Raw genomic sequence first — 18797 nt, 5'->3', positions numbered from 1 at the left:
GGTGAGAGAGTGAGATTATATATATATATATATATATATATATATAGACGTGAGGGAAAAGTGGAGAAAGCAAGCATGTGGTCTACACGTTTCAAGCTGCCAACACTAATTTCTCTCTCTTTTACAAAGAGATTGTCAGTCATATTGAATACCATAAGTTTTACAAAAGACCAAAGAGAAAAAGGAATTAATTAAAATCCAACAACTCCAGCAAAGCAATCCACTAATCCAATATAATTAATTGAAATAAATAAAATTAATATTCCCACAAGAATAATTACAAAAAGAAAGGTCGTCAAAGGTTGCACTTTTGACTACGTATATAAGTGGAGTATATTATACGGAGTACTACTCCATCATCTATCTAACCACAACATTAACTAAACCACACTACCTTACATCTTCTCCTTTTTCGCATGTTTCATTTTTATGAATTTAGAGAAGAAATTACAAAAACAAACACAGGATACTCTCTCTATCCGGATAATCAAGTTGAGATGACATGAATAACTTTACACTGGTTAAATTTACATGAATCAGGGAATGGTACTAATCCTTTTTGGACTCATTCATCAGTAAACTAACACCGGGCTAAAGCATTACGGATAATAAATAAATAGTGTACAATTACGGACTACTCAGGAACTCATATAGCACATAGGCTGAGCTTGTATATAGTAAGAATCTCTGTACTTTCGGTTACTCCCAATGTACAAGCCCCCACGGATCCAATCTTCACGGTATATCCATGCTTCATGACTAAAATCAATTATGGCGAGAATCTGTCATGTAGAAAATGTTGTCACGTATATTAGTTTAAACTACATAAACTAGTACCCTGTATTCCTCTAGCGTAATGATTATCCTACCTAAATCACAATATCCATTGCACCCAAGTTAATATTAGTTGAGACAATATTGTCCTATTTACTAAATTTACTTTTGCCTTGGAAAATTCATTGCCGTATCCTGTAATGAACCAAATGAATTGAACAAAAATAATAGTTCCTCCTCTTGCTATCTAATACCAAAATCTACAAAATGCCACAAAGTGAAACATCTCATGGTATATTAAATATATCAGATTGGGATACATGTCACGCACTTGGAACAAATCACTTTTTCTATATTTTATTCTGGCTTTAACTGTTTAACTCAGCCTCAGTGGTGCAGCACCCTAGCAAACAGGTTCTAATTTCTAAACATGGGATATTTGTCAGTTTGCACTTTGCACTTTGCAGCAAAGCCAAGGTATAGTAAGTTCTAGAGTTTACTAATGTTGGGGTGTTAAAATGGGCCCACCATTTTAACCTAAAAGCCAATAAAATCCACTCAAGCCCAATATCCCTTACAAGGCCTCAAAGGCCCAACAAAGACACTATATATACCCCTCAAAGGGCAAGGTAAAGGGGCCATTCTCTAACCCTAGAGAAGCCACCCTACTCTCTCTCCCCTAAACACCTCATTTTATACATCAATTGTACTGACTTGAGCGTCGGAGGCTCCGCCTCGGGGACCCCCCTTGGCCCGGAGTTCATCTTGCAGGCACCGTACGTGATCGGAACTCAAGACATCAAGGACGCTCCTTCCATCGTTTCAACCCCGGAACAATTTGGCGCCGTCTGTGGGGATCGAGAGCAATAACCCATGAAAATCCACATTTTCATACTATTATGTTCAACCGCAAAAATGGCCGGAAATCTGAAATAGCCGACCAAAAATTACTGTTTGTCAACAAATTACGTTATAATGGGTAGTGTGGTGACAAATAATGTTGCTACAAATTGTTGCTACAGATCGTTACTACATTTTGGTGGCCCAGTAGCCTCAAGGCCAAGTAAAGATGCTTTCCCACTCTCCCAGATCTGCAAACTCATTTTCAGAATAAAGAGGATTCATTTTGCTTGAGTACAGATTTTTGGAGCCAGTAACAGCTCACGCGTGAAAGTTATGAATTTGGAAATAAAGCAAGTTTCCACAACTCAGACTCAACTGAGCCCACAATCACCTTGCACGATTGGTAACAACAGCATACATTGGCATGATGGCACTACATCACTTCCGAAGGTAAAAATCCGAAGGATAAAACCGAGCCGAAGGTAAAAATCCGAAGGATAAAACCGAGCCGAAGGTAAAAATCCGAAGGATAAAACCGAGCCGAAGGTAAAAATCCGAAGGATAAAACCGAGCCGAAGGTAAAAAACCGAAGGATAAAACCGAGCCGAAGGTAAAAATCCGAAGGACAAAACCGAACCGATGTTACAATCCGAGCCGATTTTAGAAGCACGTTCTTAAACAGATCTCCGGATTTGAAGAACGAGGTTAAAAATCGCTCAAAGATTACAACTCGAATCGATGTTACAATCCGATCCGAAGGTAAAAATCCGAAGGATAAAACCGAGCCGAAGGTAAAAATCCGAAGGACAAAACCGAGCCGAAGGTAAAAATCCGAAGGACAAAACCGAGCCGAAGGTAAAAATCCGAAGGACAAAACCGAGCCGAAGGTAAAAATCCGAAGGACAAAACCGAGCCGAAGGTAAAAATCCGAAGGACAAAACCGAGCCGAAGGTAAAAATCCGAAGGACAAAACCGAGCCGAAGGTAAAAATCCGAAGGATAAAACCGAGCCGAAGGTAAAAATCCGAAGGATAAAACCGAGCCGAAGGTAAAAATCCGAAGGACAAAACCGATCCGAAGGTAAAAATCCGAAGGATAAAACCGAGCCGAAGGTAAAAATCCGAAGGATAAATCCGAGCCGATTTTAGAAGCACGTTCTTGAACAGATCTTCGGATTTGAAGAGCGAGGTTAAAAATCGCTCCGAGATTACAACTCGAATCGACGTTACAATCCGAGCCGAAGTAAAGAAATCGCTCCGAGATCACAACTCGAATCGACGTTACAATCCGAGCCGAAGTAAAGAAATCGCTCCGAGATTACAACTCGAACCGATGTTACAATCCGAGCCGATTTTAGAAGCACGTTCTTGAACAGATCTCCGGATTTGAAGAACGAGGTTAAAAATCGCTCCGAGATTACAACTCGAATCGACGTTACAATCCGAGCCGAGGTAAAGAAACCGCTCCGAGATTACAACTCGAACCGATGTTACAATCCGAGCCGATTTTAGAAGCACGTTCTTAAATAGATCTTCGGATTTGAAGAGCGAGGTTAAAAATCGCTCCGAGATTACAACTCGAATCGACGTTACATACAATCCGAGCCGAAGTAAAAAAACCGCTCCGAGATTACAACTCGAACAGATGTTACAATCCGAGCCGATTTTAGAAGCACGTTCTTAAACAGATCTCCGGATTTGAAGAACGAGGTTAAAAATCGCTCAAAGATTACAACTCGAATCGATGTTACAATCCGAGCCGAAGGAAAAAAGCCGCTCCGAGATTACAACTCGAACCGATGTTACAATCCGAGCCGATTTTAGAAACACGTTCTTAAACAGATCTCCGGATTTGAAGAACGAGGTTAAAAATCGCTCAAAGATTACAACTCGAATCGATGTTACAATCCGAGCCGAAGGTAAAAAAAACCGCTCCGAGATTACAACTCGAACCGATGTTACAATCCGAGCCGATTTTAGAAGCACGTTTTTGAACAGATCTCCGGATTTGAAGAACGAGGTTAAAAATCGCTCCGAGATTACAACTCGAATCGACGTTACAATCCGAGCCGAGGTAAAAAAACCGCTCCGAGATTACAACTCGAACCGATGTTACAATCCGAGCCGATTTTAGAAGCACGTTCTTAAACTGATCTCCGGATTTGAAGAACGAGGTTAAAAATCGCTCAAAGATTACAACTCGAATCGATGTTACAATCCGAGCCGAAGGTAAAAAAAACCGCTCCGAGATTACAACTCGAACTGATGTTACAATCCGAGCCGATTTTAGAAGCACGTTCTTAAACAGATCTCCGGATTTGAAGAGCGAGGTGAAAAATCGCTCCGAGATTACAACTCGAATCGATGTTACAGTCCGAGCTGAAGGTAAAATCCGAAGGTAAAAATCCGAAGGATAAAACCGAGCCGAAGGTAAAAATCCAAACCGAGCCGAAGGTAAAAATCCGAAGGATAAAACCGAGCCGAAGGTAAAAATCCAAACCGAGCCGAAGGTAAAAATCCGAAGGATAAAACCGAGCCGAAGGTAAAAATCCGAAGGATAAAACCGAGCCGAAGGTAAAAATCCGAAGGATAAAACCGAGCCGAAGGTAAAAATCAGAAGGACAAAACCGAGCCGAAGGTAAAAATCCGAAGGACAAAACCGAGCCGAAGGTAAAAATCCGAAGGACAAAACCGAGCCGAAGGTAAAAATCCGAAGGACAAAAATCCGAAGGTAAAACCCGAGCCGAGATTACAACTCGAACCGATGTTACAATCCGAGCCGAGGTTAAAATTCTGAGCTGAAATCGACTTTCACTTGGAAGTGATCAAAATCAAAACCCAACCCATTTTTCAAATAGAATTGGGTCTGGGGGGCATTTGTTGGGGTGTTAAAATGGGCCCACCATTTTAACCTAAAAGCCAATAAAATCCACTCAAGCCCAATATCCCTTACAAGGCCTCAAAGGCCCAACAAAGGCACTATATATACCCCTCAAAGGGCAAGGTAAAGGGGCCATTCTCTAACCCTAGAGAAGCCACCCTACTCTCTCTCCCCTAAACACCTCATTTTATACATCAATTGTACTGACTTGAGCGTCGGAGGCTCCGCCTCGGGGACCCCCCCTTGGCCCGGAGTTCATCTTGCAGGCACCGTACGTGATCGGAACTCAAGACATCAAGGACGCTTCTTCCATCGTTTCAACCCCGGAACAACTAATATTGTGAATTGTCTAATGGCTTACAACTACAACTCTACAACTCTACAAGGCATTGCTAATATCATAACTGAATGCAAATGAGGGTCAAGAAATTGTACAAGTCCTACTTACCACACCACCTTTCCACGAAACATAAGTTGGATTATTTCTTGATTGCAGAACCTACAAATGAATAATATGTTCAGATCATTATATTATTTGTCTTTGGCAAGGGAATTCATTATTACTCAGGAATATATATACGCAAAAAACAAAATTCACGAAACCCCTACTCCATCCCATCAAAGAGCCTAGGAAATCCGGACAGATTAACCATGAACAAAGGGGATATGAAGATAGGCACTAACCTCAACTGTGTCAATCGCTTCATTTGGAGGGATTGCATGCAAGACCCTGCAGATAAACAACTGAAATGTGTCAAAACACTAAATGGCTTCTTTTTTTCCCCTTCTATAATCATCATTAAGAGATTAAATATTTTACATTTCGGCTCCTCTACACAGCAACATATACTTACACTTCAGAAAGAAGTCGCAATTTATTTACTTCACCTTTATTTTTTTTGAATTCCTTACGGAAACCTAAAACAGGGTCTTCCTCACCATCTCCAGAAAAAAAAAAAAAAATCAGGGGTCCAAAACAGTTAAAATAAAAGAGAAAACTATCACCGATGGGAAATAAGACGATATTAGGCTTAAAGAGGACAGCAAAGGTTCCTCATTTCCTAACTGCCAAGTGTTCACTAATTAGCTTCCATCTTTTTACCATTGTATTGTAGAAATTGAGGCAGATCTGAATCGTGAGGTAGCCAGGGAGCCCTAAATAACTGCTTGTCTTAAACATGTAAAATTCACACCATATTTTAGACAAAATGCCAAATTAGAACACATGATACCCACATGATTTTCCAGTCTAACTTCAGCTTTTAGTAGAAATAATGAAGAGAGCTTTGCCATTTAATAAAGATGCGCCATTAGAATAAAGTTTGCAAAATTCTAACAGCTGACAGTTAGGTTACACAACAGGGCAAGAATAACACGGAGGGGGATTGGTTCATGAGCTATTACATCTACTACCAAAGTAATTTGTTTTTTGTATCATGTTAGCCAAGCCAGCTCTTTCAAGCCTTTTTGCTGGTGAGAAACATCAGACTGATCAATCCATAAAGGAAAATTTACCTATCTTCCACTGCAGCAACAAGACCATTGGTTATAGATGCACCACCGCCCTAAAAGAAACAGGCACTTTAGCTCTACCAAACATCGAATTGTACTTAACAAGGTATCACACTATCACAGTTATCAGTCATTGCACGGGAACTCACCAGTTGTATGCTACAGAACAATTTTCTCTGAAGGTCTATACGCCCTGCCCAAAGACAATCAAAACCTTGTATTAAACATACGTCATTTAATGCTTAAGTAGCATTAAGTGAGAAAAGCATGAGCATTAACTCATGGACTCTTTTAACTTTACCAGTTGAGAGTATGCTTTTTGTGATAGCTTCAGCGAGGCCAAGCTTTTCTTCCTTCTTATGCTTATTAGTAAAGACTGGATAGCTTTCCCACATAGAAGATCCTGCATTGAAGCCAGAATACAAGTCTGACCCATCAGGTCTCCTAGGGTACTCTACATTCAAAGTATCTTCTAACATATCCTCATAATCATGAAACCTGGTAAAGTAGAAAAATACATGTCACGGTGAGGGGTATATATGAGGAAAGAATTTCAATAAACAGATGAACAAAGTACAGACTAACAAACTCCATACATAATGCTCACGGGAGATGCTCTCACCATGTGCGGGGCGGTGGTGGATATACTTCTGGGACCAAAAGCTTGGGATAGAACAAGCCCATAGAAGGAACCTAATTCAAGAAAGCACACCTTGTCTTATTAAAATGATGAGGGGCTTTTGGGGGGGAGCATATGATAATTCCACAAGTTCAATAAAAAAAGACAGTAAAATAACAAGGAGGGAGAATCAAATCAATTTTGGTAGAAGTTGTAAAGATGATAACATGAACAATAACAATCGAAGGTGACTAGATGCTAACCAAAGAAGTCAGCTGAAAGCAATAATGTTAAGGTCAAAACTAACTCTCTTTGTAACAACAAACAACCAAAGATGACTAGATGCTAACCAAAGAAGTCTGCTGAAAGCAATAATGTTAAGGTCAAAACTAACTCTCACAGGAGCAACACTAGATTAAAACAATCAGACGGTCATGTTGAAGTTTTTCTAAGATGATTAAATGAATTAGCCAACGAGAAAAATACAAATGCTCCAGAAATCAAGTGTAATGAAAGAGCAACAGTGTTAGGATGAAACCTAGTTCAATAAAATCTGAAAAAAGCAGATATCAACACTCCCCTTCTGTGGATGATGATTTGAGCTAGGGTGGGTGTCCTTGTTTTTCAGAATACCCCCCCCCCCCGGTGGATGGTGATTTGAGTTGAACTCATTGAAATAACCTTCCTGACCCAAGACTGTAGGGTAGGTGTCCTTGTTTTTCAGAATACCTCCCCCCCCCCCCCCCCCCCCCCCCAACACACACACAAACCTAATGGGAAATTCATATAGTCAGCCCTCACTAGATAAGATGATGGGCCATAGTCATACCCTAAAATAAATAGAGAGGGAGAGGGAGAGAGAGAGACTTGTGTGATGAGCAGAGAGAAAGAAAGAACACATTACCAAAAATAAATATGTAGCAATTTATGTTAAATTTCGAAATTTAGGAAATGTAGCAATTAATACAGAACGGAGGAAGTATTCTATTATGGGAATTAAAATTGTACATTAATTATTGTGGTAAATAGGTTCCCCACAGTACTTTTAATAAAGGATACCAAATTTTAAGGGATGGATGTTTGAAACACCAGATTATCAATAATCAATACTTTCCAATTAGGCAAGAATATAACTATCTTTAGAAAAACTTACATTAAGAGCTGTTAACCTTGTCTTATGAGCTCCAGCTGACATGCCATCCTCATATGAGTGAACTACCACAATAGCATCAGTCTCGCCTTCCTGTATAGGTAAATTGATTATATGAATTATCTTCACGTGAATGCAAATCTAAAGCTTTGTTTTCCTTGTGAACTCTCTAGGTCCAGAAGAACTCTTTAGAAGCTAGCTTCTGCATAATTTATAGGACATAACAGTTGTACTGCAGTCACATTCACATACAGTTCTCTTCATTTTATAGCCTATGGGCCCATCATCTTCTCAGAGAAAACCCGCTCTTACTAAGACAAGAAAGGGCAGACTAACAGAGACACTGAGGAATGCAGAATATCAGTGCATAAAGAAGGGGCTACCCCTTATATACCAATCAACTGCTGCAGTATAGAATTCATGAGTATAAACACAGCTATAGGGTCATTAGCTGCATCATCATGAACAACATCATCCAATAAAGGCTAATGATTCATCCACACTACCTGACCCACCTTCAATTGAAACACTGAGAATGTAACATTTTGATTATCCAAAGCAACTAGACTATAGACAAAAAGCACCACGGGAAATATTAAGCACTTTGATGTAATTTCTTCTCTTCTTATGCACCTTAAGGAAACTAAAACCAAAGTAGAGAAAGGGAAATTATCAATATCACTACTCAACATGCTCTGGCTCTTCCCAGAACAATCTCTCCATTTTCGAACGACACAATTCCTAGGATTTCTTTGACCTGGCAGGCAAGAAAATTCTCACTAGCTTAGGTATTCAAGAAATCACCTTAATCTGACAGTAGGTCTCCTTTAGTCGATTAAGCATCAACAGATCTATAGGTTTCGCCACTGCATCAGTTCGAATTGGTGGCCAGGTTTGGTGATGTCGTTGGGTCCAGAGTAGGCATCTTGATACATCCTGGACGGGAATAATTTAAAAAGCAGCTGAAAGTCAAAAAAACAAAATCCTTAGCTGCTTAAATCAACAAAACAATTCTATCAGGAAACTACAGTGCACCTCGCCACCAAAAGACAACGTAATTCCTGTCGCGGGTAGTGCAACTCCATCCTGGTGAGTAATGTCATTTAAATCAATTATAATCAAGTGCCAAATGCTGTACTCCAGATAACTAATTTGATGTACTAGTTTGTCAAAAAGCAGTTGATTTGGATAGCAATAAGATAAAAGCAAATTTCGAAGTACATCTCTACTTACAATACAATGAGAAAGATTATCAGAATTAATCCATCTTGAATTAATCCATTTTAATAGCCTTCAATGCTCCAATAAATACATCCACATGATAAATCTCGAGGCCTTGACGAGCTTCAATTGGAGAAAGTGATGCAGCATGATTCAGAAAAGATTCACCCCAAGATTAATTTTAACTCAATCTTCACTCACATTTTCCACAACTGAACCTTCACTCATACAGTTAGAGATGGCCAATGTCGGGTTTGACTCAGCCCACCCTGACACGGCCCATAGTGGGTCACGTGGGTCGGACACACTTATGACCCATGGCACAACCCGCCCAACCCGGATATTTTTTTATGTGTTGTGGGTAGATTTTTTTCAACACAGCCCACTTCCACCCACCCCATCGGACACGACACAACCCGACACGGCACACCCAACCCACCCAACCCAACACACGAACCCAAGCCACACAGCACACGAACCCAACCAACGAAACTCATCCTGATTTAAACAATTTTAAATTGTTTAAAATGCTAATAAATTCTAATTTTATTGTGTAAATATACAACACATTTATGTAAGTGAATAACATAACATTTAATTAATTTAAGTTCATACAAAATTTGTAAGATTTTAACGCTTTATTAATCGTCCAAACCCACCTGACCCAAATCAGTTCCTAAAACTTATGTAAGACCGTCTAACCCATCGGAATCACATCTGTCGTAACCCACGAAACCCATCAGACCCACCCGACCCACACAACACACCTCGACCCCATGACCCACGTAACCCACGACCCATCATGTACTGTGTCCATTTTTTCCGACACAGCCCACGACTCGACCCACCCTAGTTTAACTGAGGCGGGTCGTGTGTCAATCATCCCCGACCCCCGACCCACCAAACCCGCCACGTTGGCCATCTCTACATACAGTGATCGAGCTCGATTAACATTCTATAACATTCTATATGGCTTTATTGACTACTGAGTACTGATAGAGAGCGGTAAATTTTTTCTCTTTGTCGTTCTAATAAATAAGAACGAGAAAATGAGATGGTGTGGTCATATGAACGAGAAATTAATCTTCCATGTTGTAGCAAATCCAAATACCTATTCTGGTTGGAAGTAGGTGTCCACACTCATTTAGAAAACTTTGAGTTGCACACAATGGTACCCACTCTAAGACTTTAAAAAAATTAAAAAAATACGTGGCCTGTAGTCAGATTTTATGACTTTCATAGCATCATCTTGCTTATAAGGTTTACTATGATTTTCATAGCATCATTTCAAGCCTTCGAGGTGATTATAGGGTTTACTATGACTTTCATAACATCATCTTGCTTAGTATAAATAGTTATATGATGCTTAGTACAAATAGTTACGTAAAGGATCTCTAAGTTTTATGATAACCATTTTGAGATAGTTGTCCAAGGATCTCTAAGTTTTATGATTCCCGTTATGAGCTCTGTGAGGGCCTTGGGATCCCAGTCATCCTGCAAAGTGACTAACTCCATCCTGTATCATAAGTATGTAATTACTCGGCGAAAGCCAACAATTCTTGAACCTTTCATCATCCTTTCTGAGGTGGTAATTTATGCACCCTGACTAACATCCTACTTCCCTCACTGGCCTAGAAGCATCAACTACCAGCTATATAGCAAGTAATGCAGTTACACATTCTGGAACATAATATTGTAACCAGACCCACACTGTTGGCACATGGAGGATCCACTACGACAATCTTCAGCCACCGCAGCTTAACCTCCCAAGACCGGTGCTTTCCTGCCTTCTCCTGATTGTTGTTGCGGAGGAAGGGACAATGGTTCTTCGTCCGTTTCAATTGGAGATTTCTTGGAGTTGGAGTTAGGGCGTGAATGGGGTGAGCCGTGAGGGTGTTGATGGTGGTTGGAGATGAAGATGAGGGTGTCTGGTGGTTGGAGCCTTTGAAAGAGTAATAACATGGAAAAATAAAAAACGTTACCTGATATTCAGATTAACGGTCATAAGGGACCAAGATAGGAAGGTAGCCCAAAAGGTTGGATTATTAGTAAAACTGATATGTAGGATTATTTTTAGTATACCGTCCAAAGGGTTGGATTATTAGAATCAATTTTTCCAAGAAAAAAGTCATACAAGAGACATACCTCAACACATATGACTGATGTGACCTGTGCACCAATATTCACAACACACGCTGTTGATAACCCATTGCCAAAAACAGTAGCAAGAGCTTCCTAGAGACAATCAGTTAAGATGCTTATTATTTGCGAAAATTATGACATCCGGTAAAGGATAAAGTAATGTGTCCCATGATATACTTCCACACTGAAGCAAAAGGCCACAAGTACATGTGTTAAAACACAGGAGGAATAATGCTAAAAGAGTTGTTTCATGAATTGATATAATACTAGAAATAAGCATATAATTCATTATCACAAGAAAAGCAGCATGTCAAACATTTAAATAAAAAGGACCATGCATGACCGCAGACAAGCAGTGGAAAATCCTTCCAAAGAACAGCAGTACCACAAAGATAATTACACTAGGTAAATAGGTATACTATCAGAAAAAAGAAAGGTAAAGGAAGATGGTTAGAGAGTAAATGTTGGTAAATTTCTGGACAGCAGACGAGATAATTTTACCTCGATTCAGTTGTTTAGTTTAACAGTCAACTATCTCTTCGAGGTAAAAACTGAGAACAATACCAGTGTATAAGAAAAACACTTCACAAATTACCACAATATTCAAGATGTGAGATTATTTCAGAAGGTAATTGACTTCGAGGTGATTGTTTTCTTCTGTTTCTACTGAAAGTGCAGAAATGAACAGTTCAAGATTTAGTTTTAATCTCATTGTTTTGACTTCACTGATTGTAATTTCAGTCAATAGAAGTGTTTATTTTTCTGATACCAAACAGGCAAACAGCAGCAAGGCCTTTATCCTTACATACATGAAGTTCCTAGAACACTAGATTAGCTTACAAAAGATAAAAGAGTGCAAGACAAAAGTATCCTCATTGGAACACTACAAAAATCGAAAAATAGCCCTAGTACTGTACATAAACAATAGCATGTGAGCTTAAGGAATATACAATTAAAATGCCAACTTTCTTCAGACAGCCCTTGACGTTGTTTAAAATACATGTGTACTCCTCAAAAATGTATTTATAAACTCAGCCAATAACTAGCAAAGCAAAAAATTAATGATCATGTATTGCAATCCCATAAAAAGGAAAGACCGGAGCTGGTGCATCGGCTTACCTGGTGAATTACCGCTATGTTAAAGTGCAGATCTCCCAATATTATGGACAGCAACTCTTTAATTTCTGCTCATAGCAAACAAAAACAATGGAAAGAATCATCACAGTGACCAAGATTCTCTAAAGATCACCAATAGCGTTTAGATTGAAACAAACAGCATGGATAACATAGCTTCAAAACTTCAGGATAAAGAGGAGATGAAAATGAGGGCCTAGATATCTTCAATCAGAGATTAGCATTATAAATGTTTGTTACAAGTAATTGACTATCAGAGTAATAAACATTATAAAATGGTCACTGTGGTCAAAAAGCAGGATATGTGCAAATTGGTGTTAGGCATAATAAGTTTACTTGGCGCCGTCAACGTATCTAGCTTCCGGCAAGACAATTTGGTCAATAAATCAGAAAGACCATGCACAGTATTTCGTCAACCTATTACTCAAAAGGTAAAGCCTAATTAAGGCCGTGTATCTCATTCACATTTTTGAGCCATTTTATCTAATGTCTTCATATAAGCAATTTAGTCAAGAACCTACTGACATGGACTCATAAATAGCCAGGAACACAAAAATAGAAATCAAGCAGTGAAGATACTGTTTAAATGCATCAAAAATGGATGCAGTCTACCCGACCGTGTTTATCATTCCAATTACAAAACAAAAAGTTTCCCTCCCATACAAATGTGATATCCTAAAATCCAGGGACATCAGCTTCCTAATTTCCTCAGGCTAACAATGTCAACAGAAGAATAAGAAGTTTCCTTGGGCTTCTTTTTTTTCAGTATCTTCTTGAAATGTAACTACTCAAGCAAGGTCAAGTAATAGTTACCTAATTCGCTACTCACTAGTATGAGACTGGGTAGGGTTTGCAGTTTGCTGCTTCGCGTTATGTTTGCTGATTAGGAAAGGAATTAGGTAGCACTAACAGAAAAAGAAGTTTCAAAGAAGATATATATTTGTTAATATGTAATATAAGCCAAAGCCACGAGAAAGCATAATCATAATGATGATCGTTTCTAACACATCACTCCTAAAAGAGAAGAGAGGGGTCATGGAGCTTCAACAGAGAAGCCTTATTAAGTCCTGATTTCAATCACTATACAACAGTGAGAACCACAAAATTTCTAGCGTAGAAAGCAAATAATGAAAATATGATTGGGGGGGGGGGGGGGGGGCTCATTGTTTAAAACTAAAAGGGCAAGCTTCCCATGTACAAGTATGCAAAATAACAGGAAGGCCAAACTGCAGATACGAATACAGATAGGGAGGGATGACATATTAACTCTCCTGAAAAGATCATTAACCCATGAAAGAAGAACAAAAAAATACGATATAGCTTGTACCACGATTGTCAAAAGTTTCGGGCACAACTAGAACAGCAGAATACGAGCTTCTTTGACTTAAAGGAATATGCAGTTTCTCAGTCAAGATCCACTCCCAAATAGCACGCAGGTCTTCAAGTACCTGCAGGGTGCAGACAATGAGAGAAGAAAATAAGTGAGAGAAGACACTGCTGAAGGGAAAACGGAAAATTACATGTACTTGTTCAAAAATTGCCCGAGCGAAAAAATATGGGTGATTGTGGATGTTATACTTAATGTGTACTCCCTCCGTCCCTAATTGTTTGCTCCGTGCATCAATAATGCTTTACTAAGAATTGGTTGTGTGGGCCAATTTGTATTTTATGTGAGGATAAAATTGTGGTCCCATGAACTTTTATGGTAATGGGGAAATCTTTTAGGGACGGCCTAAAACGGCAAATGGAGCAAACAAAAAGGGTCAGAGGGAGAATCATGTATGTGTTGACAATTTACAGTAAATACTCATTCCTAACCTATGCAGCAAATTCTGGCCAATAAAGAGTTCATAAACTCTTCAGCTTGGCTAATCAGTTCTTTAGAGTCGTTCAATCAGACAAGAAACAAAAAAGAGTTAGTAATAGAGGGCAAGATGTTCTAGTGAAAAATAATGGTCATGACATAAATACAGTGACAACAAGATCATACTCTACTTCCACGATCAAACAAAAAAGGAAACATCTTCTCTCGCTTTTGAGCATTAATATGAGATGAATTGTCTTGACAATAGGAGATGTCCTTGCAAAGATCAAGGATCAATTAAAAGTAAATAGTAGAACCTAAGAATAAAAAAATTTACAATGGTTCATAATAGACCGGCATTATCATATGGGTCAGAATGTTGGGCTGAGATGGATGTGTGGGAACACCTTGAGGATAGAATTAGATATGTAGATATTTGGAGCAAAGTTAGAGTTGCGGATATCGAGGATAAGATAACAGAGAATAACTACATTGGTTTGGGCATGAGAAGATGTTGAATGAGGATGCACCAGTTAGAGGGCGGGAAGGTTGGAATAATAGAGATTTTAAAACAAGTAGACGGAGGCCAACAGATGAAATGGATGGAGGAAGTTAAAAATGACATGAAGAAAGTTCGCTTGCATGGGATAAATTGGTCAAGGCATTCTTGGTGAAATTTCTGGACCAAGAGAAGAATTCTAGAATGAGAAATGAGTTAACCACCTTTCGTCAAGCTGAAGATGAGTCATTGTATGAGTCATGGAGAAGATTTAAACGTTTGCAAAGGCAATGTCCTCATCACGGGATTCCAGAGTGGCTCTTGATCCAGGCTTCTATAATGGGTTGACGCATGAGTATCGAATCTACATTGATGCTGCATCAGGTGGCTCTATCACTGCAAAGGTTCTATCCGAAGCTAAAGCATTAATTGAGAAAATGGCAGCTAATGACAACTATCACCCAGGTGGTCGGAACAGTGCTAAAAAGGGAGGTAAATATGATGTTGATGCTTTAACCATGTTGACCAGTACTGTGCAGGCACTATCTCAAAAGTTTGATCAATTTCAAACTGGGTCATCTGCGGTAGCTTCATGTGAAGTATGTGGAATACAAGGACATATTGCTAATGATTGTCAAATCAATAATGTTGGGTTGACAATTGAACAAGCCAATGCTCTTTACAGCAACAATAACCAAAGACGGCCATTTGATCCTTATTCCAATACATACGAGGGGTGGAAGCACAATCCTGCATTCTCATACAAGAACACTCAAAATCAACTTAATCCACCACCACCGCGCAACAACTTCAATCAACCTCCAAGTTTTCAAGCAAGACCACCTTTCAACCAACAATCTTTCAATCAACAAGCCCCTCCACAACCAAAGTCCAACTTGGAAGCTATGGTTGAGTCCCTTGCCGCCTCACAACTTAAGCAAGACAAGTATTGGGAAGGGCAGATGAAGCAAAACGAGTTCTTCACTACCTCACTTCAGCAAATTCAAGCTCAAAACAAGCTCATGGAGAGTCAGATAAGCCAACTTGCTCATCAAGTGGGTCAATCCTCGAAGACTCCTGGCCAATTTCCTGGAAATACTACCTAAGGGTCAGATGAATGTTGTGACTTTGAGGAGTGGTAAAGAGCTAGAAGAACTTCCACCAAAGGTACCTCAAAAGAAAGTGATTCTGGTAGAAGAAGAGGAAGCTGAATCTGAAAAAGTGGTTGAAAAAGAAAAAAAGGAACTAGTTGTTTCTCCCATTGAGCCATACAAGCCACCTGTTTTTCCACAGAGACTAGCACAGGCTAAGCTAGAGAAGAAATATGGGAAGTTCCTTGAGGTCCTGGAAAAGCTGCACATCAACATCCCTTTCTTGGATGCTATCTCAGAGATGCCTTCTTATGCTAAGTTCTTGAAGGACATGCTCTCGAATAAGAGGAAGATCGAAGAGAATGCAACCGTTTCATTGACAGCTGAGTGTAGTGCCATTTTGCAGAACAAGCTTCCAAAGAAGCTAGGAGATCCAGGCAATTATTCTATTCCTGTCAAGCTTGGCGATATTGAGATTAAGAAAGCATTATGTGATCTTGGGGCAAGTGTCAGTCTTAGTCTTATTCCCTTGTCCATCTGCAAGAAGCTTAATATGGGTGAACCGAAACCCACACGCATCTCCCTACAACTGGCGGACAGAACAGTCAAGTTTCCCCTTGGTATCCTTGAAGATGTTCCACTACGAGTAGGAAAATTCTTCATTCCATGTGATTTTGTTGTGATGGAAATGGAGGAAGATGCACAGGTTCCGATCATACTTGGGAGACCCTTTTTGGCCACTGATATAAGGAGAGAATATAAGGAGAGTTCTACGCGTCCTGTGGTAGAGTTAAAACCCCTTCCCTCTAATTTGATGTATGTTTTCTTGGGTCCTAATGATACATACCCTGTTATTGTTAATGCTAAACTTGATGACATTCAGATTGAGAAATTGCTTGTTGTTTTGAGAAAATATAAGAATGTCATTGGGTATACCATTGATGATATTAAGGGAATTAACCCTTCATTCTGCATGCATAAAATCATTCTTGAGGACGATCATGCTTCTTCTATTGAACCTCAAAGGAGACTTAATCCTAACATGAGAGATGTAGTCAGGAAAGAAGTTGTTAAATTGCTTGATGCAGGTATAATCTGCTCTATCTCAGATAGTAAGTGGGTTAGCCCGGTGCAAGTAGTTTCAAAAAAGGGAGGTATGACCGTTGTCAAAAATGATAAAGGTGAGCAAATTCCCACTAGAACTGTGACAGGGTGGCGCATGTGCATTGATTATAGGAGATTGAATAAAGCCACCCGAAAAGACCATTTCCCCCTCCCATTTATTGATCAGATGTTAGAGAGGTTGGCAAAGCATTCCTTTTTCTGTTGGTTAGATGGATATTCAGGTTTTTTCCAAATTCCTTTCCAAATTCCTATCCATCCTGACGATCAGGAAAAGACTACTTTCACATGCCCTTATGGTACTTACGCTTATCGTAGGATGCCATTTGGATTATGTAATGCTCCTGCCACCTTTCAAAGATGCATGATGGCAATTTTCTCAAGCCTTATTGAGAACTCTATGGAAGTATTTATGGATGACTTCTCTGTCTATGGAACATCTTTTGATGTTTGTCTTGATAATTTGGAAAAGGTGCTCCATAGATGTCAAGAAGTCAATCTAGTTCTCAAATGGGAAAAGTGCCATTTCATGGTACAACAGGGAGTCGTCTTGGGTCATGTTGTTTCTCATAGGGGCATCGAAGTTGATAGAGCAAAGATAGAGGTCATTGAGCGCTTACCACCTCCCAACTCTGTAAAAGGACTAAGGAGCTTCCTTGGTCATGCGGGCTTTTATCGTCGTTTTATCAAGGACTTTTCAAAAATTGCTCGGCCTCTAACTGAACTCTTATGTAGAGATGTCCCTTTTGTTTTTACTGATGCTTGCACTGAGGCTTTTGACAGGTTAAAGCAAGCTCTCATATCTGCCCCTATCATTCAGTCACCTGATTGGAATCTTCCTTTTGAGATCATGTGTGACGCCAGTGACTATGCAGTGGGGGTAGTGTTGGGCCAAAGGAAGGATGGCAAGCTACATGCAATCTATTACACGAGCAAGACTCTTGCTCCGGTGCAGATGAACTATGCCACAATTGAGAAGAATTATTTGCAGTGGTGTATGCTATGGAGAAATTTCGGTCCTATCTGGTTGGATCGAAGGTGATAGTTCACACGGATCACGCAGCATTGAAGTATTTGATGAGCAAGAAAGATGCTAAGCCTCGTTTGATTCGTTGGAGTTTGACTTGGAAATTAGGGACAAGAAGGGAGCCGAAAATGTTGTGGCTGATCATCTCTCCCGACTTGTCCTTGAGGTTGAAAGTGACGAGGATCTCCCGATTGATGATTCATTTCCTGACGAGAAACTCTTTAAGGTTGAAAGTTATAGCTACTACAGAGATCCCATGGTACTATTCCTCACGGTTATTCATCACAGCAAAAGAAAAAATTCTTTAAGGAGGTGAGAAGACATTTCTGGGACGACCCTTTTCTTTTAATTTCTTAATTTATTTATCTTTTACATTAACTTAATTTTTCAAAAAAAAAAATTATATATAACACAAAAGTACGAAAAATTCATAACTGTTATCGTAGGTAGTAGTACAAGACTTAAATGTTTACATTGGTAGTACTAGTTCATGCTTAGTAATTAATGATAACTTTCTTTTATCTATTTATTTATTTATCTATTTCTTTATTTAAGTCCTTTTTTTTACCATTTTCCTTTTGTTTTATATGCTTTTATTTCTTATGTTTCAAGCCTACAGATAGTACTACTACTATACCAGAACATCGAAAAGAAGAGGAGCATCCACAGTTTACCCCGCAACTAACTTGCGGGTAGCGGCTGCCAGCCACAGGTATGCCGTGGGCAAGAAAAAAGAGCAACGACGAAGCAATGAGATTGAGCAGTCCAGCCCACAGCCAGACCGCGGTTCGGTACCTTCAGTCACGGCCAGGTTGTGGCCTTGTATCTGATGAAAAAAATAAGGAGAACAAATAAAGAAAGATCATAATAGATCCCAGGTCGGTCGCGGTCTAGATACGAACGCCGCAGCTTAATCGCGGCCCACAATCAATCACCGATTATATGATGAAATTGAGCCCTATAACTACAGCGATTACTCT

General features: G+C 39.5%; 1 protein-coding gene across 3 annotated transcripts in view; it reads right to left on the bottom strand.

The window, feature by feature from the left end:
- Window positions 1–206: 206 nt before the first annotated feature.
- Window positions 207–18797, bottom strand: part of LOC110782313 (actin-related protein 9) — a 29457-nt gene continuing 10866 nt past the window's right edge. For 2 of the 3 annotated variants that reach the window (XM_021986433.2, XM_056838168.1), the window contains exons 8-20: window positions 13602–13722; window positions 12260–12324; window positions 11144–11233; window positions 8813–8863; window positions 8582–8713; window positions 7781–7870; window positions 6631–6701; window positions 6310–6506; window positions 6158–6201; window positions 6012–6061; window positions 5181–5226; window positions 4945–4995; window positions 207–782 (exon numbers count right to left, since the gene is read on the bottom strand). In XM_021986433.2, coding sequence (XP_021842125.1) covers window positions 639–782; window positions 4945–4995; window positions 5181–5226; window positions 6012–6061; window positions 6158–6201; window positions 6310–6506; window positions 6631–6701; window positions 7781–7870; window positions 8582–8713; window positions 8813–8863; window positions 11144–11233; window positions 12260–12324; window positions 13602–13722 — 1152 coding nt within the window. In that variant the 3' untranslated portion in view covers window positions 207–638. The remainder of the gene's footprint in view (window positions 783–4944; window positions 4996–5180; window positions 5227–6011; window positions 6062–6157; window positions 6202–6309; window positions 6507–6630; window positions 6702–7780; window positions 7871–8581; window positions 8714–8812; window positions 8864–11143; window positions 11234–12259; window positions 12325–13601; window positions 13723–18797) is intronic. The other variant, XM_056838169.1, reaches the window with a different exon arrangement.

Source organism: Spinacia oleracea, chromosome 3 (assembly GCF_020520425.1).
Source record: "Spinacia oleracea cultivar Varoflay chromosome 3, BTI_SOV_V1, whole genome shotgun sequence".
Taxonomy (NCBI): domain Eukaryota; kingdom Viridiplantae; phylum Streptophyta; class Magnoliopsida; order Caryophyllales; family Amaranthaceae; genus Spinacia; species Spinacia oleracea.
The sequence above is the reverse complement of the archived record's forward strand: the minus strand, read 5'-3'. Positions and strand labels throughout refer to the sequence as shown.